Here is a 20,898-nt window from a genome sequence, read left to right as displayed (position 1 = left end):
CACCAGATGCACTGGCAAGATATCGGTGATAGTCATATTCATTCAATTCCAGCGTCTAGAAAGTAATTCGTGCATACAAATGATCAAGCAGTTGACTCTGCCCTAGTTCTTGCCAACTCCGTTGTTGATAAGCTTGTTAGGAGTTCCAGATCCAACACTAGAAACAACACCATCGAGAGCAGTCGAGACAATGTAGTCGCACAAGCCCTCAGCCTTCTGACCCAGACCCAGAAGATAAGCACCAAGGCCGGCCACGTGAGGAGAAGCCATCGAGGTACCAGAGATGGTGTTGGTCTTGCCACCGGGCCAGGTGCTCAGGATATCGGTTCCAGGAGCAAGGACATCGACAATCTTGCCGGTGTTGGAGTAGTAGGCCAGGGTATCGTTCCTGGTGGTGGCTCCAACGGTGCAAGCACTGGGCTCAGAGGCAGGAGATGACTCGGATGCGTCGGCGCCGTCGTTTCCAGCAGCGACGGCAAGGAAGAGACCGGCATCGACAATGCTCTTGGCTGCGTTGTTGACAGCACTAGAGAACTGTCCGCCAAGAGACATGTTGACAACAACGCCCTTGGGGCAGTTGGCATCGGCGGCATGGCCAGCAACAAAGTCCATGCCAGCAATGACACCAGAGCTAAACTTGTTAGCATGTAAAAGTTGTTTAGAGTTGGGGTACTCACTTGGTGCCCTCGCCATTGTCATCGAGAACCTTGACAGCAAAGAGACTGGTCTTCTTGGCGACTCCATAAGTGGTAGAACCAATAGTTCCAGCAACATGGGTGCCGTGACCCTGGCCATCGTTGTCGCTGCCGCCGGCAAAGTTCTTCAAGAACTTGGCGCGTCCATCAAAGTCCTGCTGTCATGTTAGCCACATACAATTTTTCAGGGTCACGAGACTCACGGGGTGGTCGACATCAATGCCGGTATCAACAACATAGGCGCAGGTACCCTCGCCAGCGCTATCGTCGTAAGTGTAAGTCTTACCACCGGCCTTGTCGCTAGAGATGCGGGCAAGACCCCAAGGAGCATTGTCCTGCTCAGTAGTAGCCTTGATGGTGATGACAGCGTCCTGCTCAATGTACTCGACCTATTCTTATTAGCCTCATTCGTCAACCCCTCCCGGGTCACTGACATTAGGATCGTGCTTGAGCTTCTCAATCTCATCCTCCTTCAGAGTAGCAGCAAAGCCATTGAAGCTCTTGGAGTAGGTGTAATCGGCACCAGCCTCGATGGAAGACACAGCCGAAGAGACAGAAGTAGCCCGAACGCCACTCTTCATCTTGACAATGTACTTGCCATCGACAAGCTGGACGCCACGAGGGCGAAGGACGGGAGCAGGCTCGGCCCGCTTGGAGGGGGCGGCCAAGGCCAGGGGCAAAAGAGCGAGAAGAGTTGCGGTGCGCATATTGATAGTGAGCGTCAAGCTACAAAGTAAAGAATGATTGAAAGAATGTTGTTAGAGCGAGTGCTGAGAGCGAATGTTGCTGTGAGTCTGAAGAGCTGAGTTGCTTGATGATGGAATCTTGAGAGAAGAAACCCATCTATTTATCTCCTCGATTCCCCTTTAACAACCCCCATGTCTTGGCTCCAACTTGAAGCTCTTGGATCTTCTCGGCACGTTAACCTATGGTGTCTAACATGTGCCCGCCGATCGCGCTTGTCTTAGATCCCTTATCCCGGCATCGCAATCGAGACCTTCCTAAATCGAGCGCCGATCTCAAACGGCGCCTCCTTCAACAGGTATAGCATAACATGTAATGCAAGTGATGCAGCCAACAAGAGTTCTCACACTTGAATTCTCGGCAGAGTCCGTTTGCCATTTGCCACGAAAATCAGGAACGCGTTAAATATGAAGGAGCGCATAATCATCGAGCCGAGCTGTTTGACATGTTGTTTTGCCTTGTGAGTGGTGAGTTGATTTGGCGCCAGGCAGTGGGGTTGAATTAGCAGCTTCAAAGATGAACCAATCATATAGCCGAAACGCGTCTCGCAGGGTTAAAGCTGTTGAAACGATGTCGTCCAAGGTTGTCGACCAATCACGGAGATTTCTGACGATCTTTTTCCCGACAAGGGAGCTGGATTTCCCCTGAACAAAAGTGCGAGACTTTGCGATAGCTTCATTCAAAAGATCCCAGATCAAACCAGATTCTAGAAAGCTGCCGAGGGCGGGAGATGTGAAACACCAAGTTTGGCAGGTGTTGTGGCGTTCAAAAGTGCCAATCACGAGCACATGTCGTTGTTTGAGGCCATCCGAGGGTATGAAACGGGGGTTTGACAGAAGTTACAGTGGGGGACATTTAGTTTGCATCGCGTGATTGCAGATCGATGCATTTGAGCGTTTTCAGACAATCCCTTTTCGTCTGATAACGGTTCGGGGTTTGATTGCAAAGGATCGTGACTGACAAAGGTCCCTCGACTCTGGGTTTGTAGCAAGGTATCAGCTTTGAAGACGCCCAAGACCTTAACTGATTACGATACCAAAAGTTCCCGAGATGGAGACCCATCTCATGGTCTAACTAGTAGCGATTTCTTGATACTTGGTAGCAAGATACAACTCCAATCTTCCTCATCATTGCTCTTCTACAGGGTAGGAAACCCGCAGTGCCGCATTGCATTCCTGATCCTCACCAGCTTCCTTTCAGGAACTCTCTTGATAACTAGGTACTGATACACTATTCATCTTTACCTTTTATCTGTCGGTTCTGGTGCTGAGTTTTGTGTTAGAAAGGGGAGAGTGTTTAGTAGTGCGTTTACAAAGCAATAGCAATGCAACAGCAGCATCAGACAGCACCGACTGAAATCTCGCGACAGCTAAAATATCTATCCTTACTTTTTAGTAGAAAATCTATTTTAGAATAATTCTTACTTAAAGAAATTTGAGCAATCGCTGATTGGTATTGCGCCACTTCTGCAAAGAGGACATCACCCATTATTTAAAAGGAACACGGTCAACAAAGCATCTTACTCGAATGTAGGAACTGGATGGATATAAACTCTACTACTTCTTCAACCACTTCTATTTGTATTCTTCATTCTGTCTGTATTTGACATGTTTCCCCGGTTGGTCCCCAAGAGGCGCCTCTCTCTCCTCCTCCATATGGCAGTCTCCTAGTGGGCCCTACCATTGTGCCATAACCGAGCAGCCTAAAATAACATGGTGAAATGCCGCACTCATACACGAAATCTTGAGCTGATGAGCGCAAGATCTCACCCTCGCTAGGCAACCGAGGAGCCTCAATCCTGACCTTGAGTGCTAATAATAGCCACCTCACCACGCGGCTTTATCCTACCTAATGTTAGTCTCTCGTTTTTTCCGTTGCTGCGTGCCCACTCCCAACACCACCCACCAGCCAAAGAGAACGGACCTATAAAGGTATCAGGTACATTACACCTCAATATATCACAAATAAATCCCAGAATTAATCGGAAATACCTGTCACTCAGGCACTGCGACTTGTCGGCATTTTCGGGGCTTGGATTGATGATGGATGCTGATGTCATCCGTCAGCCGCAGCTGAGACCTGCAGTGTGAAATCGCTGTAGCGGGGGAGGATGCCTAGATTATTTGCTGATTCGACTTCTCCAACTATTTTCGTCGCGACCTTTACCCCTCGCAAAATAGCCTCATCAACGGCCATGTTCAGGAACCAACGGACAGACACGCAATATGTTTCTATCGCGCTCTCGGACGCGTCGACGTCCAAGTTGGTCACCAACCGGAACTCCCAGCTTGATGGTTTGCCGCCGCCGCCGCGTTCAGTCGCCGAGTCAAGATGGGGAATTGGCTGGAGGACCTTAACTTCAATCATCTTCTTCTATGTCTTGGGTACGCCACTCATTGATCCACGTGCTCACAATCTTTAACAATATAGCACTCCTCATTGCCATTGCGCATTTGGTCCTATATCTCAAGTTGAATGGACGCCTCACTCATGGAGACGGCCTCCCATCCCAAACCTACATTGCGTCGGTTTCGACGTTTTTTGTCAACGCCTTTGGGGCTAGTCTAGTGGTTGCTCTAGGCTTTGCCTTTACGCAGTGTCTATGGCGCCTGTATCGCACCCAGCCCCTGACTGTCAGAAACGTTGAAACCCTTTACTGCCTCCGATGGAGTCCCTCGCTTCTTCTGGACTGGAAGGCTTGGGCCGCGGCACCCTTCATGTGCCTGCTGGCTGCAACCATGCTCTTCCTTGCCATCGCTAGGATCTTCCCTCCCGGTGCTCTCACTATTGTACCAAGAGACCTGGTAAACAGCACTAATCGAGCCGTCCCTACCTTCAAGTCAGATTTTGTGGGCAACACCTCCCGTGTCGATTCGGCAGCACATGCTCTTGGTTCCTATACTGTTACCACTTCAATATGGAGATATGTTGCTCCGCACTCTATTTTGAGAAGGATTGCTTATGCCTCCCTATCTACGGGTGAAGTCTTGCCGTCTCAATCTCCGTGCGGACCGAATTGCACCTACCATCTTGTCTTTGAGGGCCCCTACTTTAAATGCGAGAACTTTACCAACATAATCTCGGAGGCGAACTATGCATCTTTCGAAGGGTATCCTATATACAAGTACTTCTCGGCTGGCTACGTTCCCGACACCAGAGCCAATCCACCGCCCCGGCTTGTGAGCGACAATGCAAAGAATCCCGAGAAATCAGTTGTCGCCTTTCCCGACTTCACCATGAATTTGACATCACCCATCGGCAAAGATAGCGACGATACTCTCAACCTTGTATCAAAAACTCATCATCTCAAGTGTCAGTCCGCAGCAGTGACCTACGAACTCGACGTGAAATTCAGAAATGGAATTCGATCGCTCTCTTATTCCCTGCGGGATGATGTTCGCCTGGTCTCGAGCCTATACACACCATATGTCGTGCCCCCGGGCCTGTTCAATGAAACCTATCTCGAAAATGACTGGTCCAAGGAAGAGCTTGGCAATTTCCGAGTCATGAACTTGCTCGCTCTAATGGATTCTGTGGCCAAGGCTATCGGGGGTATATACCCCATGGTTTCGAGCTTTGACAGCAGCGACGACACCGAGGAGAGCATCAAACTAACGAATGGAACGAGGCTAAAGTACAGGCCATCAAACAAACAGTTTAGGCTCAACTATTATGGCATTCTTGGTTAGTGGGGCTGCTTTTAGTGCACGAGCTTGACTGATCCTCCTTGCAGAGCCCAATGGGACGATCGCCGCCAATACCTTCTTTAACAAGAACCGTGACAAATTCGACGAACTGTCTGCAGATCCTGACTTTGAGGTATCTGCAGAAATGCTCAATGATGCATTAGTCAACGTCACAATCTCGGCTCTTCACGCTTTCCAGTGGTGGAACACAACTGCCAACGTCACCATGTCAACGTCACGCAACTTCTACTCTTTCTCCAACCCCCTCAACTTCTACGTCCCGTACGGCGTCGCACTTCTCGTGGTCCTGCCCTTCCTGATCTGGGGTATCATCGCCCTGAAACAGAACGGCGTCTCAGCTATGGAGGGCAGCTTCCTGCAGGCGGTCATGACGACGACGGCGAGCCAGAGGCTCAATGAGGCTGCCGCCGCGGGATGTCTGGGAGGCGAGGGAAACATCCCGGGTCACCTCAAGGAAAGGCGGGTCTTGTTTGGGGAGCTCGTCGGTTACGGTCAGGGTGAGCCAGTGAGACGAGCGGGCTTTGGGTTTGAAGATGAGGTGGTGCCGCTGAGGAAAGGTGCGCGTTATGGTGCCGAAGTGAAGTGAGATCTGGATTCAGGATGCCACAAAATTCTAAGCTAGAGCCATCCAAATCTATGTGAATAGTTATTAAAACCTATATAATCGAGACTTGCTATGACTTGTAGGCAGACTATGGATTGGATCACGGCCCTTTGCAGGCACTCACTACTAACACGAGAAGATAAGAGTCAGGTCAGATGTCGCATGTTTTAATACGAAATAAGCACGGCCATTGGGCGATCCTAGTCCTTATAGCACTTGTTTATATTCACATGCAATATCACATCAGTGCAGCTAAATGCTAGTTGCTAAACTCGAGAAACTATAAGTCGAGTCTCATCAAATATCGTAACAAGAAGACAATCATCATCTCATCTCCCATTCGTCAAGCGCACATGCTTAGCAGTCCTTGGTGAAGCCAGTAACAGTGCAATACTTGCCATCAGGGCCAGAGCCAATCTTGGTGGGCTCCTTGCCGCTCGAGTTGCCCTCGTAGCGGTCGCAGTTCTTGCCCTTGTTCTGGCAAGAGTTGATGATCTTGCAGGTGTCGCCGTAGTTGGTGTTGATGCCGCAGAGGACACCGCCGTCGACAGCGACAGAGTTCTCGACGATGACGTTGCGGGGACCGCCGTTGTCCTTGCAGTTTCCGCAGCTGCGAGAGAGCTTGCCGTAGTCCTCGGCGTCTGGAGTGTGTTAGTGAAGGCTGTGACTAGGAGTTGAGACACTTACAGAAGTCCTTGACGTGGACGGTTCCGCGGCCGTTGAACTGAATGATCTTGTCAGCGGCGTGGAAAGCACCACCACCGTTGATGTAAGAGGTTCCGCTGGTCTGCTTGAGGGTGACAGCATCCTCACAGACATCGGCCCACCAACTGTGCTATGTTAGAGATGAAGAGTAAACATGTCATGGAGACTTACACATTGTTGAGGGTGCTGAGGAATGTTAGCTGACGTTTCATGTCTAGTATTTGAAAACTTACCAAGTTCCCTTGCAGTGAACACCCTCGGCCTGGGAAGCACCGATGATGACGTTGGAGAGGGTGGCACCATTCTCAAGAATGAACATGGCATCCTTCTCACCAGTCTCATCCTGACCCTTGCAGACGGAAGCTATCAAGATGTTAGCGTCGTTAGAAACAGACACAAGAAAACTCACGGTTTCGCTCGAATCGCTTCATGCCACCATCGTAGCTGCCCTTGACAGGAACGGCAGTGGGGAAAGAAGTAGAACCGGCACTCTTGGGGAGAGTCTTGGTGACGGCAGCAGAGCTGGTGCCAACGAGGGCAGCGACGAAAGCAGCGGTGAACTTCATGATGATGGTTGAGTTTGGTTGAGCTGGTTTGGACTGGTGTTTGAGGAGATGAGGCTTGATGAGTGATGAAGAACTTTTCTTGGCTCAGCGGACGATCATCAGTTTAAATACTTTTACAACCTCTCAATCCTTCATATCAAAGCAAAACGGTTAGAGTGAGCATTGATGAAGTGGTTAGCATCCAACAAGAACCCTTCCCATCTCGTCTGCATCAGTCACTAACCAATGAGAAGCCCAGTCAGTATCCAAGCTTCCAAATCCGGCAATGAAAGCTCTCAACTCGAAACTCCGGCTAGGGTTACATGATGAGTCTTTCGACGACGCCGATTCGAGGGAAAATTTAACCATAATCTTCCGTCAGCCCACGACAAGGTAGATCCCCAACCCCCAAAGACCCCTTTCCTGTCGAATACCTGGATGATCAGTTTAAAGCCGAAAAGTGTGGGGTAAAACAGCCCGGTAGATGGAACCAGAAATCACGGAGTCGGACGGCGGTGTTTCCGCGTGTCTCTACCCCATGATTGGCGGGTCTTTTTGTTTCTTTTTGCGTCGAGATTAATCCACCAGTGTGAGAAGTATAGAGTAACATGCATGATACACCTCGCTTCGTCGCACGGATGCTCACAGGTGCCGACTTCCGTTTCTTACGAGGTGTAGATGTTATTGCACCTACGAGAAATCAGTATTTCTTTCACCGACCATTGATCACCCCTATTCTAGCTTTCTGGGGTGCTGGGGAGCCTGGTTTTGACCCCCGTGGTATGGTTTTGGCGTATTAACCTTATTATAGGAGTTAAGAATATGCATATCGTTAGTCTGCCCCAGTGCTTGTCTGGGGATGGATGCTTTGGCTTGGCAGTGACAGTAATTACGGGAGAGCCTATGACGGGGGAATCTGGCATATAGAACAAGAACCGAAGGATTCATACAATTCTCAAACCTGAGAAGACATCTTCGCATCTGTCTCTCCGTCGGGTTTGCATGAAGGACCACCTACCCTTGAGGACATGCTCTTCTCACTTCACCCTGTCTGCATGACACATCCAGGTAGCATCCAAGCTATCCATTAGCAAAGAACAGTATTCTCAATACTTGTACGCCTCATACCGCCATTTCCATCACACGTTCCCATGGAATCTATGGCCTGTCGTCTAGACTCCACTTATTGTTCCACGACCTCGTCCGCATTGTCGGGCCCGCCAAGCAACAAAATGCCGAAGAGAACCCCGGTTCTTGGCGGTAATTTCACAGATGGCCTTATCTCGAGATTAGATTAGATAGCAGAGGCCGATCAAGCCAAGTATAAAAGCACGGACACCTACGCTAGAGATTTATGGGTGCAAATAGAGTCACTTATATGTCTATATCTAACAGTATGCTACACTCTCTACATCATTTTACACATTCTCTCTTTGCAGACCGGCTGCTCCAAATTACACGTAAGCAGCTTAAGACGAATGCTCCTCATCCGTCGTCTGACCTCCACGGCCCTTGTTGCTCTGGGTGTTGGGGTCCCACTTGCTCGAGGTGATGGGGTTGACGTGCTGCACATACATGGTGTCAATCTCCTCCAGAGTACGGTCCTTGGACTCAATGAGGAAGAAGAAGACGATGGCGACGAGGGCGGCACAACATCCGGCAAAGACGAGGCCGTAGAAGTAGTCGATGGCATCAACGATGAAGCGGGTACTGTCCAAGTTAGTAAGTAGCTTTAGTGAGATGGTAGAGGGACTTACAAGAAAGAGATGAGAAAGTTCCAGAGCCAGTTGGCAGCCGTGGCGAGAGCCATACAGCGGCTACGATACTGCGAGGGATAAAGCTCGGCAACAACAGCCCAGACGAGAGGACCCCAGGTTGTAGCAAAGGCAGCGATAGCCAGACAAGAAAAGGTGACGAGAACGGCACCAGCTGCAGGAGTGTTGAGAGGATCTTCACTGTCGAGGGCAAAGTGTCCGACAAAGGCGTAGACGCTGAAATTGTTAGCGATGTTATAAAGCAGATCCAGGGTCAACTTACAAGAAACACATCATCATCCAGGCACCGCCAACCATGAGAGCCATACGACGACCACACTTTTGCACAACGTAGAGACCGGCGAATGTGCAAGCGCAGTTGACGGATCCGAGGATGAGCTGGGTGACGTAACTGTTGCTGAGACCAGTAGAGGCAAAGATGGTGGTTCCAAAGTACTATATCTGTTAGCATGTCTCTGTCAAATGGGGTTGAGGGGACCTACGAAGAAGAAGTTGATACCAGTAAGCTGCTGACCAGCCTGGAGAACAATTCCGAGCGCGGTACGGTAAGCCATACGGGGACCTGTGAAGATCTCGTGCCACTTTGTGTCAGGCATAGCTCGCTCTTCGTCAAGCTTCTCCTGGATATCGGCGATCTGGCGGTTGACGCTAGGAGCATTAGGCTCAAGACCAGCCAGACGAGCAATGGTGTTTCGAGCTTCCTCCTCACGACCCTTTCGGTAGGCATATCGGGGACTCTCAGGAAGGAACAGAATACCAGCACCGAGGATCAGAGACCACAAGAAGGAGAGACCATTGGGAATTCTCCAAGATGCAGAGTCGGCCTTGGTTTCGGTACCCCAGTTGACCATCTCAGCAGTCCAGATACCAAGCGTGATGAAGAGCTGATATGTCGAAACGAGGATACCTCGAATGATGGCGGGAGAACTCTCACTCTGGTACATGGGAACCACGACAGAAAGAGATCCAATTCCAAAACCTGTAACAAGTCGACCGATGGCGAATTGAACCCAATGCGTCGTAGACGAGATTTCGATGATGGTACCGATGCAGGTTGACAGGGCTGTGAAGGAGATGGTAAGGCGACGGCCAATAGAGTCGGCGAGGTTTCCAGCGATAAGAGATCCAATCAGACAGCCAGCGCTGAGCAGACCGACGATTGTTCCCTGGCGGACAGCGCTAAAGGTGTATGATCCATCGTCTTGTAGTTCTCCGAAGCGGCGGGAGTAGTCGTCCATCAAGAAGAAGCCGGAAATCTGGCCACTGGAAGGTGTTAGAGGGATCAATTGCAAGAGTATAAGTCAACATACCTGACATAGCCAAACTTGAAGCCACCAATGGAGGCAACAAGACCCAAGAAGCAGGCAAGAAAGGTAATCTTTTGTTCAGCCGCATCGTTGGTCGTGTGCTTCCTCTCTAGGTGTTGCTCCTCACCCGCCTGTTCGTGGCGTTTAAAGAACTTCATGTTTGCTGTGATGTAAAAGATGTGTAATAGTAATCAATGGTTGTTATCAGTGATGAGTGATTGAACACAATCCATCGCAAAAGAAGCAGCGAAGGTCGGCCTTTTGGATGCCATTTTTGTGGACCTCCCTATCCCATCTGGCCATCGTGGGCACCGAACGATACACGACTAAGCAGAAAATCTACGGGTCCTTCGTCACGAGATGGCGGAGATGCCTATTGTATCATGCCTGCAGTTAGAAACGCCGGACCTGGGGGTCGGCAGTCTCGGCCTGAGGCTCATCACGTCACTGGATCTGATCACGAGAGAAGCGAGATGGGCCAAGCCAAGCAAAAAAAAGTCAATCCAGATGATCTGCGTTCAAACTTTTTTTTTTCGTTATTACCGAAGAGGCCTCTAGCTTGGCCGGCAATCAAGGCCGGACCCGGCAGTGATGACGCAGTTCGCTCGTGTTATTGGACGTGATGGCATGAGAGGCCCCGGTTATTTTCTTCTAGGGTTGTTCTTTGTTATCTCTTGGCGTGGCGACCCTTGTCTGAGCGTGGTCTGACAGGAGTGGGATGGATGTTTCTTTTCGAATTTTGGCTGAAGACACCGGGTATTTAAGAATAATAGTATTCTCTTGAAGATATATCTTGACACTTCACACCTTCTTAGACCTTAAAGCTTCTCTTTCACCTGGAATGATCATCTTTTCCGCATTCTTCTTCCTTCACATTCCAGCTGTCGCCTCATCCACAGCCCCATTGGAATTCACCACTGGAACTCACCGAGCATCGGGCCGACTACCATTTTTCGCGCTCATTAACCCCGAAGGACCGACACTCGGAGTCGCGAAGAGCGTTTGCCATGATCGATCAACTGACAATTGAGATACGGGTTTTTTTTGGTGAACAGTGGTGTGACTTGATCTCGCAAGATCACCACGCCGTATCTGCCGATAGATTTACTGCAACGTCTTGTCAGATGCACAGTCTCGAAGGCTGGCGAAGATACTGGAATGGCGCAAACTCGGTCAATTAGACATGTTATCTATCCACACCGTTTTTCACCGAACGTCCCGGCCGGAAAAGGCCGAGTGAAGACGTCACCTACCGGACCGATATCCACCAGGGGTCCGTCTTCAACGGAAGTCCGTTGATGCCCGTTGAAATGACACGGTCATGATAACGACGATGGCCATTTCAAGTCATTTGACTGTTTGTTTCCGTGTACTGAGCTGACTGTCGGTGTGAATGATCTGCATACTCACACCTGCGACCGAATCCTTCCAGAACCCGCAAGAAGCACAGTCATGATTCAGAAAGTCCCGCAAATTCATCAATCCCACGCGCGTAATAAAACATCCCCTGACCGTCGACACTATCTATGCGGCTCTGCGACGCCGAGATATCCACATGCGGCCCGAAACCACAACTCGGTGATTTTGTGGAGTTTGTGGAAAACGGGGGCACAACGTGTAGGAGCGTTGAGAGACTAAAGCAAGGACGTGTTTTTTTTATCTACGGCGTTTAGAAAAGGCCGCATGCGACTGCACTTCGCATCATTTCAACCTGACTCTCGTGCGACTCTGAGTTTGACTCCATATGCAATCTTGACCCCAGGCCTGCGGTGTCACTTGAGGACGGCCATCGCAAACCTGTATAGCGGCAAACATTCATGAATCAGTTGCATATGGTTTCGCCAGGCCTATCTGTCAAGTCATGTTCCAAAGCCCTTACAATTCCCCCAACTTCCTTTCCTGATCCTTCTTCCCTTTGGCATTCCAAACCTCGATTCGATTGTACAGAGAGCCCTTGACAGACTTACCCAACAGTCTCCTTTTCTTAGTTCCCCCATTCTCTCCACCCCCCACGTCCTCTTCCCCATCCTCCTCATTACCCTCCACATCTCTCAAGTCACTGTTATCTCCATTCGCAGAAGGACCAAAGTCCCCAAAGTCTGTGATCGTCTTCATGTCTTGGAAGTTGTCAAAATCCCCCAGAGCTCCCAAGTCCAGGTCGCTTATCAGCGTCTGGAAGTCGCCGTAGCCTTCAAAGTCGGCGTACCGCACATCTGACTCCGCGACCCTCTTCTTCACATTATTCTTTTCTACTGCCTTCCTGGCTGCCTTTGCGCTCGTCTTGCTGCCACTAGGTTTGCCCTTCTTCCCTGACTTGGTGGCCTTGCTCCCAGGGGTTTTAATTGGTCCCAAGTCGTTCCAGTCTTCGACGAGATCCTGCTTCGCGGACCGATAAAGGTGGGCCAGGAGTTTCCGGTCGAGGTCCGTCTCAAGCTTGTGTAGGAGCGGGCGCGAAAAGGGGTAGAAGTACACCGTCTGCTGGAACCCGCGTCTTTTCAGCAAGCGAGATGTATACTCAAACAACAACGAGTATTCGATTGTGTGCGCAGTGAAGAAGTAATCTTTTGCAGACTGGCGCATGTCTGCATCAGACAGTGCACCTCCAGGTACCTGCGTAAAGTCATTCCTCTGAGCCTGGGCCTTCTCTTCGTCCCATAGAGGGAACCTCTTCCTCTTGTATCTCTGTGTACCGGTCATGTCGCAGTAATCGTACTCGAGATCGACTTCCGGCACGTTGGTTCGAATCAGGAGTTGCCCATCAGAAGACATTATGCGAGGCATCTTGTGAGGGAATTCCTGTTTCGTAGCTACGAGCTGAACGATGTTGCTCATCTTCTGTAGCTCATACTCCTACAGAATGAAGGATTGCCAAGCTGCTTCGTAACTAGATAGTTGGATTTTAGTCGCCGTTCATCGTGGGTGTGAGGGAACTCTTACCGTGTCATGAGAGAGTTGGTCTCAGAGGTGCCAAAGACGAGGTTGTGAGGGTTCTGACTGGTCGACCATCCATTCTCGTCTCCAGTCATCATGAAGCCTCCGTATGCAAAGCCTGATAGGTGCAGCCACTGGAGTCGTAAGTCAGTTGCCTTGCTTGGGAGAGGGGGCCCTACCTCGGCGTTACTAAATATGACCATCTCCTTAGCCCAGTTAAGCGAATCTGCAATCTATAATGAGCATTAGAAACAAGAAAGCTCGCAGATAAGGATGTACTTGCCTCGGGCGCTGACACATTGCCCATGACCGTCTTCTGACTATCCTCACCAGTCCGCTTATTCACTGTATCCAAAATTTTCTGTGCGTCCAAATAAACCTGCATGCCAACAGCATTTTCATGAGTTTCAATGTTTCCTTTTGGCGAGAAGCGAGAGTGGAAGCGTTTGGAAAGAGCCTGCGCCTTTTGCTTTTTCGAGAGAGCAGTCGGTTTGTTGGGTCCATTTCCATTTTCTTTGGCGTTGAAAATCTTTTCGTATTCCTCCGCAATGCCATCGTAGCACTTGTCCATTGTTGTAGTACCGTTGAAAATAAAGTCCCGAATCGAATTTGGTTTGCTGGTAGCCTTGGATCCGACCTTGACCATCCACACATCCCAGTCTTTGACATGTATATAGGTTCTGAAGATGCCAAACGGATCGATCGACATCTGCTGGCTGCATTAGTCTATGTGAAAGTCTTTGGCGTCGGTTGCATATTGACATACAAGCATGTAATACAAAGGATCGGGAGTTGTTTTGGATAGCATGAGGTGGTCTCCGCCGTTGTCTAGGTTAACTAGATCCACGCACTCCTCCAACGCCGTCAACAAGCGATCAACCTCTGTAATCGGGACGATATACAACGGCTCCATGAGTTCAAAGTTGGTGGATCGAGACGGCTTCCCGCCTTTGCCTGGGATGGAAAACTTCTTCTTGGCCCAATTCAGCCAAAATGGCGCAGCTGAGCCGTCGGTTCCGACCCTGAGGGTTTCGGTTTCCTCAATCAATTTGCCATTTTTGTCTCGCACCCACACGTCAAGATGTGTTAGCTTTGTTTCGTTAGCACTCGTCGGTTTTGTATTCTGTAGCCAGTTCTTTTCCACCGCTGCATGCATGTCCATGGAAAAAATGTTGCTGGTTGAGCTGTCAGCAACGAACTGTCGACAGCTCCTGAGATGACTTACGGGCACTCTTGGGTCCAGTCCTTGTTCTCGCCATTGATGAGATCCTTGACGAGCGACACAGAGACAAAAACCGAAGAGCTGCTGTCTCTGACTTGAGGCACGAATAAGTCCTCAAAGTCATCATGTAGGACCTGCAAGTAGTAGGCCGTCTCGGACGCCTGAGCAGGCTTTGGAGCATAAACATAGCTCTCGCTCTCATCCTTAGGTTTGTTCAAGCCAAGCCCTAGAGAGATGGCTTGACCCAGTTGCAAAGTAGGATGGCTTGGTTTGTACTCAAAGACAAGATTGTCTATCCCGGGAAGAATGTCCTTGTTTGGCACCATCAGCTGGAAGTTTCGCCTGGTGCTGGACGCCATGTTGACTAGTGGACGGTGTGAGTTTGACGTAGTAGGACAGAAAGTGTTGAAGAGTCGCGCTGGTCTTCCCAGAGGCATCCAAGACTATTACTAGAATTGAGCAAACAGAGGGTTCCCCGTATCTAGGGCCCAGGAGAGTCTAGACTGCCTCCACAGGGTCAGTGTCTCGGTTCGGTCCGGGATCGAGCGGGTCAAAGCGGTTACGACGGCGAACAGGGTAGGAAATGGTCTAGTCTCAAGTCGCAATACAAGCTGAATTGTCTCGGGAAAAGTAGCGCAAAAGAGAAAAGCTGGGGTTCAGCACTATCAGGTGGCGGCTCGTAAGCGTTGATATCATTCGATAGTCTGTCAATAGTTGCTCAGCTCGCTAAACTAAGGTGTGCGGAATTGCGCGTCGGTCGTTCCTCTGCCACTCATTGGCTCTGGAGGGTTGTTCACCAGTTTCGAGCTCGTCTATTCTGGTGTACCGGAGCTGTTATCGCATCCCCTCTCACATAAACATGTAATTTCGCTCGCATCGCGGTAACCAACGCATTCCTCTCCAGCCAACTTTGATTGTCCGTGCCTGGAATCTGGTGCCAAAATGGACAATACTCAGCAGTCACTGAAACGTCAGAGATCATTGACATCTGAGAATCTCAACCCCCCAGCCAAGATTCCAAAGCCAGAGCCCGCACCCAATGACTCTAGGCTCAAACGACCCAGGTCGCCATCGTCAGCAGATGGCGGCCCACCGACCGAGCGTCCCAGATTATCGGCCGAGTCAACTCTTGTGGAACCAGAAGACAAAGATGAAGAACCGCTCGAGATTGGCGGGCTCCAAGTTTACAACATTCGCCAAGCCCTTGTAGGCGCTCACGGTGAAGAGTTTCCTCTCCCAGCCTCGAACACGGAGAAAGAAGGCAATCTTCCAACGCCGTCAGCCGTTCTTGGCCAAAAAAGCCCACTCGCCAAATCACCAACAGCTAGCGTCGCCTTCGTGGGCGATACAAAACTACTGAGGTTCATCCCTGCCAAGATTTACATTTACCAGAGCGCTGCCGCTACCAAGGCTCTGCATTCGCAACCATATACTGAGATTGTCCGTGTTACCGGTACTGAGAAACTTTCCCTCGGTACCTTTGTGCCAACACTTGCCGGCAGCGGCTGGGATATTATCCAACTTGTTGATCCCAAGCTCGGCTTCGTGGAGACCACCAACGGCCTATTAGACGAGCGGGGACTCTTTTTTGAGACTGATCTCGTCTTTACGGGGGCATTGCAACCTGTATCAAACTTCCTTCATGACTTTTTCAAACAGAAGGAACCTGGAATTCACTTCTCAGCATGGCTTGGCCGAGAACGAGCATTCGACCGGATCGAGTCCCTGGAGACCCTCATGCTCCGAGGCACGCTTCGAGATGTGAGCGTCAACATCTTTGACATTCTCGAGTTTCGCGAGATTGGAGTCGAACTGCTGGGCAGCCGACTTTATGATGCGCAGACTGAAAAGATGAAGTGGCACTTTGGCTTTGGCTTTTTTGGCCATTTACATGTCACGATGCCGAGATCAGTTGTGCCGCTACAGGTTGACTACAAGCTGCGCAAGATCTTGTCTGTCTGGGAGCTGGAGCTGTGTCTCAAAAACGAGGATTGGGTGAATGTCATGGGCATCGAGGGACTTGCAGTGAGCTTAACCTTGATCCTTGGAGCCTGGAACTATGCCCTTACTAACCCTGGCGTCAGCTCTCCGAAGTCATGCTCATCAGCCGCCTTGATGGCAGCGACCCAAAGAGCAGCAAGCTGACATTTGATGTCACCGCTGTCATGCAGCTTCGGAGCGTAACCATGCAGGTTCGCGGGTTTTATAGCAAGGGTAGATGTCTTTCACCTGATGACAGACGCATCCCACGGTATACTAACGCGAAGAGAAAGAACACATGGAGCTTTCCGTCTTCCTTGGAAACTTGACACTCCAGGACGTCGGCGAGATCTTCTACGAGCTCACCAAAGTTCATCTCGACGTCTTTGACTACGATGTCGCATTTGACGCCATGTCCCTTACCATCTCATCTACCGAGCTAGCTCTGTACGGAGCCGTGACTATCAACGGCCACACATCTGTTCGAGGCTCCCTTAAACTGTCAAAGGATGGTATCGAGGTTCGAGGAGCTATTGGTGACATCGCTTTTGACGACTGGGACCTTCTCATTCGAGAGGCGGGCTTTGACGTCTTTATCGCCAGCAAGATGAAAGGAGAGAGTGCACGTTCGACAAAAGTCAGCATTTCAGGCGACGTCAGCTTCCATAGTATTGATGCCCGTGTTGCCTTGTTCACCGAGAAGCACCCCAAGCTCGGATGGGTGTGGACAGTCTATGGGGAAGTGTCTGGCGATTTGTCTACTTCTCGTCTTGTCCCAGCGCTCAAAGGCAACTCAATGCTCGATGTATCCCTCAAACGTCTCGCAATCATCGCTTCCAGCCGTGATGCAGCTGCTGGAACCCTTCAGGGCGTCCCATTCAACATTGCCAAGGGCGTACAACTATGCGCCAGCATCGACAGCATCGCAGCTATAGAAGCACTGCTTGGTGGGAGCGTCAAAGGCATGGTTCTTCGAGCTGCTTATACCAACGGCGCCTTTGCTCTTGGCATATCGCTTCCAGCTGCTCGTACCATCCGATTCAGCGATGATATCTGGACAGGTCCGATTGAGCTGAGCATCCTGGCTGGTCCAGGAGTTCCTAGCCCCAAGTTGATGATTGCGGCTGTGTTGAACTTTCAAGTGGATGGACAGCCAGACGATATGCCTTTGCAGCTCGAGTTGACGCTCGGGGCTGATCTCATCGGAGCAACGGCATCTGCAAAGATGCTAACTCCATGGGTCAACTCGTTCGGCGCTGGAAAGAACGTGGTGATCAAGACCTGTGTCATGGAGATTGGCATCATATATACCTCATTCATCGCCTCTGGCACCCCTGGAAGCCTCGCATTTGGGGGTCAGTTGGCAATAGGATCCAAGACGGCCGGTGCTACCTTCAAGTTCAGTCAAAACCCCAAAGAACAGCTCGTGGATATTTTTGTCGAGAACCTCGGCGTGTCAGATCTCATGACTTTTGCATCTCTTGTCGCAGATCGAGAGCTACCCACCGTTGCGGATGATCTCTTGCACTTTACCAAGCTCAATATGTACTTTTCAACAGGGACCACTATTGGGAAAGACGTATATCCACCAGGAATCTCAGCGAAAGGCGACTTGAAGATATTCGGGAAACGGGCTCAGTTTGATTGCACATTGGGCAAGGCGGTCAAAATCATGGCAACGATCGAGCAGTTCTCGCTTGGTCCTTTGACTGTTCGAGGTGCCACCAAACCCGATCCACTTGTCGACATTGAGTTCTCTGCACAAGCCCAAAAGATCTTGATCGACGGGGCAGTGGATATATGGGAAGCGTCCGCCGCTCTTCACTTGGATATCAGTCCACTACCAAAGACAACATTTGACTTTTTTGTTCATCTCAAGCTATCCGACCTCTTCTTGCTAAAGCTAGAAGCACAGCTTAAGGGCACAATCGACATCAAGAACTACAAGACATGGGCCAACGCAGACTTTGCCATGTACGGACTGATGGAGCAGCGTGTTATCGACTACGTCACAGCTCAGCTCGACCAGCAGATCTCAGCTGCTCATGAAGCTGCCAAAGAGGGCTTTGAGATAGTCAAACAGGACATGGAAGCTAAGGAAGCCGTCTTCAAGGCCGGCTGCGATGATGCAACCAAGAAACTTGAAATCGCCAAGGCTGTCTGGCTCGCCAAAAAGGCTCAGGTTGACAGCGACTTTGCAAATGCCAGCGCGTCAGCTACAGCAGAAAGAAAGCGCTTGCAAGGCAAGGTTGACGAGACAGAGCGCGACTTCAAGAATCTCATCAGGCAGAAGCAAAACGAACTGGAACAGGTTCGCGCCAATGCGGACAATGCCATACGCGTCGCCCAAGCTGCTGTCGACTTGAAGCAACGCGAACTGGACGATGGTGTCCGTGTAGCCCAAGCCGAAGTACAGGTCGCTCGAGCCGACTTCCTACGGAGAGCTGAGATTGTTACAAACGACGTTAAAAGCAAACAAGCAGAAGTCGACCAAGCCAAGAGAGAAAAAGAGCAGCTGAAGGACGCTATTTGGAGACTGGAGCGACAACGGGATGCGGCAGAGTGGTTGGACAAGTGGGAGTACAGAGGCCGGATTGCAACCGCAGAAGGACTTCTTTTCACGGCTGACCAAGGTCTCAAATTATACGAGAAGTATCTGGAACTAAACCTAGCCCGACACGCTGTTGAGATAGCCGAGGATGCCGTGGAACTAGAGCTAGACCTGGCCAAATGGGCAATCGATCACGCCAAGACCACGTTCAACATTCGAAAGGTTGAGTTTTCGGGTTCAGTGCATAGTCTGGTGCACCCGGAGGAAGGTGGACCGCCTCTGAGAGTCAAGATTGAGGGGACGATATTAGGAGAGGAGATTAATTGGGAGATTGTGTGGAAGCCCAAGTTTGATCTGGTCAAGTTTATCAAAGAACTGTTTACACTGCTGTGGGAGAAGATCAAAGAGTTGGCCAAGGAGATTATTTAGGAGAGCTTTTGTTAAGTGGTAGTATTACAAGCATGAGCGATTGAGTGGATTGTCAAGGAGTGTAATTATTCAAGATTACCCTGGTCAATGAGAGTAGGCCCAGCAGCGATTGTATTACCCAGCCTAAGTCGGTCTATTCTTCACTTCACCCGATAACTTTGCTTGGCCCCCTCCACCTTGACGCCCGTTTCAATGCAATTAAGCTTATTTTCATGCAGACTCAGGCACTGATGGCGATGAGTCGGCCGCAAGTTAAGCCGATCTTACTTGGCTGCAAGCCTTACCCCTGTAATATAAAAAGAATAAATGGTAATTTACCAGGGATCATCTCGAGCGCCATCTTCGGCATCAACAAATCAGAGTGGCATGAGGATCAAGCTATGCACCCCTAGCACCTGCACCATGCCCCAAGCGACATGGTGAGGTGTAGTCTAGCCAACAAATAAAACATGCATCACCCCGCGTCGCAGCGCGTCGTCCTCACAGGAGTGCTTGTTTGCGCTGTTGAGAAAGTCCGAGAGCTTCAGAAGTTACACGATTTTGTGAGCTTCCGCGTAACTCTGCTGATCTACAATGCTCCTCGGTCGTTCGCTCACCTACGTCTTATCGGCCTTCTCCATCGGAACCGGCAAGGAGAACCTAGACAAACCACAGGAGAATGGAATCACCTGGGTGACGAGGAACTGGCAAGTCAATCGTGATCAGCCCTTTACCATCGAATGGGATGGCCACGAAGGGCCAGTCTCCGTGACTCTTGTGAGAAGGGCAGAAGATAAATGGCAGTCTCTGTGGAAAGTGGCCTGTAAGTATTGCCCCATCATTGTTGTTCACTCACTGAATGGCTCTCAGCCGGCAACACAGAGAGCTCTCTGGTCTTCCGCGTACCAGAGCACCTCTCTGAAATCCTTGGCGACTCCGAGTACGCCTTTCAAATCAATGATACATCAGGAAAGTCGGCAATATCACCTAGATGGACTGTCGAAGCGCGTCAGGCACAAGGCTCTGGGATAATCGCGCCACCAGATCCAGCCGAGACTAGCAGCTCAGAGAACAACCAACCGACAAGTTCCAGCAACGACGATGCCACTCAGACTTCGGATGGCGGGACTCCACAAAGAACTGTATCAAACGGCAACAATCAAGATTCCGACTCAAACTCGGGGAATTCAGGCTCCGACTCAAACTCCAGCAGTGGCAACGACTCTAGTAGCAACAACTCATCGAGCTCTTCGTCCTCCAAAGGCCTCAAAGCAGGTGCCAAAGCTGGTATCGGCATCGGAGCTGCTTTAGGCGCTGCCCTTGTTGCCGGTCTCATTTGGCTTTTCATGAAGAAGAACAAAGAGATCAAGGCCTTGAAGGCGGCTGCCGCTGTATCGACACCAGGAGACAGTGTCGGACTGGAAGTGGCAAAAGAGCCACAACAGCAAACGCATCAAGGCGGATACACGTACGACTCGACATACCAGGGAGGTCAAGGTCCTGCAGAGTTGCCATCACAGCACAATCAATTTCCACCTCCTGTTAGCGAGTTACATGACCAATCACGGCCGGCTGAATTGGCGTATTCTGGGCCAACGGTACCTGAGCTACCAGCGAAGCGGGACGGGTAGCGAAGAATTCGATTTCAGGCCGAAGACGGCAGGCATCTTGGAAGGCGAGATTAATTGTGGTGCAGCTTGGCGGAGTGTTACGTTGTTCTCGAA

At 50.4% G+C, this 20,898-nt stretch overlaps 8 protein-coding genes across 8 annotated transcripts; 3 read left to right on the top strand and 5 right to left on the bottom strand.

Moving 5' to 3' along the window:
• Positions 1-102: 102 nt before the first annotated feature.
• MRS44_016816 (uncharacterized protein) lies at positions 103-1,402 on the bottom strand (the record flags this gene model as incomplete). Its single annotated transcript, XM_046272810.2, has 4 exons — positions 103-631; positions 678-850; positions 899-1,084; positions 1,130-1,402. The coding sequence occupies 4 exons, from the start codon at positions 1,400-1,402 to the stop codon at positions 103-105; spliced, it is 1,161 nt and encodes a 386-aa protein (XP_046130584.2).
• Positions 1,403-3,633: 2,231 nt separating this feature from the next.
• MRS44_016815 (uncharacterized protein) lies at positions 3,634-5,732 on the top strand (the record flags this gene model as incomplete). Its single annotated transcript, XM_046276637.2, has 3 exons — positions 3,634-3,823; positions 3,870-5,123; positions 5,173-5,732. The coding sequence occupies 3 exons, from the start codon at positions 3,634-3,636 to the stop codon at positions 5,730-5,732; spliced, it is 2,004 nt and encodes a 667-aa protein (XP_046130585.1).
• A 375-nt stretch (positions 5,733-6,107) lies between these two features.
• Positions 6,108-7,021, bottom strand: MRS44_016814 (uncharacterized protein; the record flags this gene model as incomplete). The annotated part of the gene is made up of 5 exons (XM_046272151.1): positions 6,108-6,391; positions 6,438-6,580; positions 6,627-6,641; positions 6,689-6,818; positions 6,865-7,021. 5 exons carry the CDS (start codon positions 7,019-7,021, stop codon positions 6,108-6,110), a joined length of 729 nt encoding a protein of 242 aa, XP_046130586.1.
• A 1,448-nt stretch (positions 7,022-8,469) lies between these two features.
• Positions 8,470-10,240, bottom strand: MRS44_016813 (uncharacterized protein; the record flags this gene model as incomplete). Its single annotated transcript, XM_046272152.2, has 5 exons — positions 8,470-8,710; positions 8,758-8,991; positions 9,038-9,210; positions 9,258-10,038; positions 10,086-10,240. The coding sequence occupies 5 exons, from the start codon at positions 10,238-10,240 to the stop codon at positions 8,470-8,472; spliced, it is 1,584 nt and encodes a 527-aa protein (XP_046130587.1).
• Positions 10,241-11,957: 1,717 nt separating this feature from the next.
• MRS44_016812 (uncharacterized protein) lies at positions 11,958-12,914 on the bottom strand (the record flags this gene model as incomplete). The annotated part of the gene is made up of 1 exon (XM_065618195.1): positions 11,958-12,914. One exon carries the CDS (start codon positions 12,912-12,914, stop codon positions 11,958-11,960), a length of 957 nt encoding a protein of 318 aa, XP_065474267.1.
• An 18-nt stretch (positions 12,915-12,932) lies between these two features.
• Positions 12,933-14,594, bottom strand: MRS44_016811 (uncharacterized protein; the record flags this gene model as incomplete). Its single annotated transcript, XM_065618194.1, has 6 exons — positions 12,933-12,966; positions 13,020-13,147; positions 13,193-13,239; positions 13,293-13,722; positions 13,780-14,188; positions 14,239-14,594. The coding sequence occupies 6 exons, from the start codon at positions 14,592-14,594 to the stop codon at positions 12,933-12,935; spliced, it is 1,404 nt and encodes a 467-aa protein (XP_065474266.1).
• Positions 14,595-15,177: 583 nt separating this feature from the next.
• On the top strand, positions 15,178-19,195 carry MRS44_016810 (uncharacterized protein; the record flags this gene model as incomplete). Its single annotated transcript, XM_065618193.1, has 3 exons — positions 15,178-16,260; positions 16,320-16,449; positions 16,503-19,195. The coding sequence occupies 3 exons, from the start codon at positions 15,178-15,180 to the stop codon at positions 19,193-19,195; spliced, it is 3,906 nt and encodes a 1,301-aa protein (XP_065474265.1).
• Positions 19,196-19,768: 573 nt separating this feature from the next.
• Positions 19,769-20,805, top strand: MRS44_016809 (uncharacterized protein; the record flags this gene model as incomplete). Its single annotated transcript, XM_046270116.2, has 2 exons — positions 19,769-19,997; positions 20,045-20,805. 2 exons carry the CDS (start codon positions 19,769-19,771, stop codon positions 20,803-20,805), a joined length of 990 nt encoding a protein of 329 aa, XP_046130590.2.
• Between the last annotated feature and the right edge of the window lie 93 nt (positions 20,806-20,898).

The sequence above is a fragment of the Fusarium solani genome, assembly GCF_023522795.1.
Source record: "Fusarium solani strain SB1 chromosome Unknown bctg00000012, whole genome shotgun sequence".
NCBI lineage: Eukaryota > Fungi > Ascomycota > Sordariomycetes > Hypocreales > Nectriaceae > Fusarium > Fusarium solani.
The sequence above is the reverse complement of the archived record's forward strand: the minus strand, read 5'-3'. Positions and strand labels throughout refer to the sequence as shown.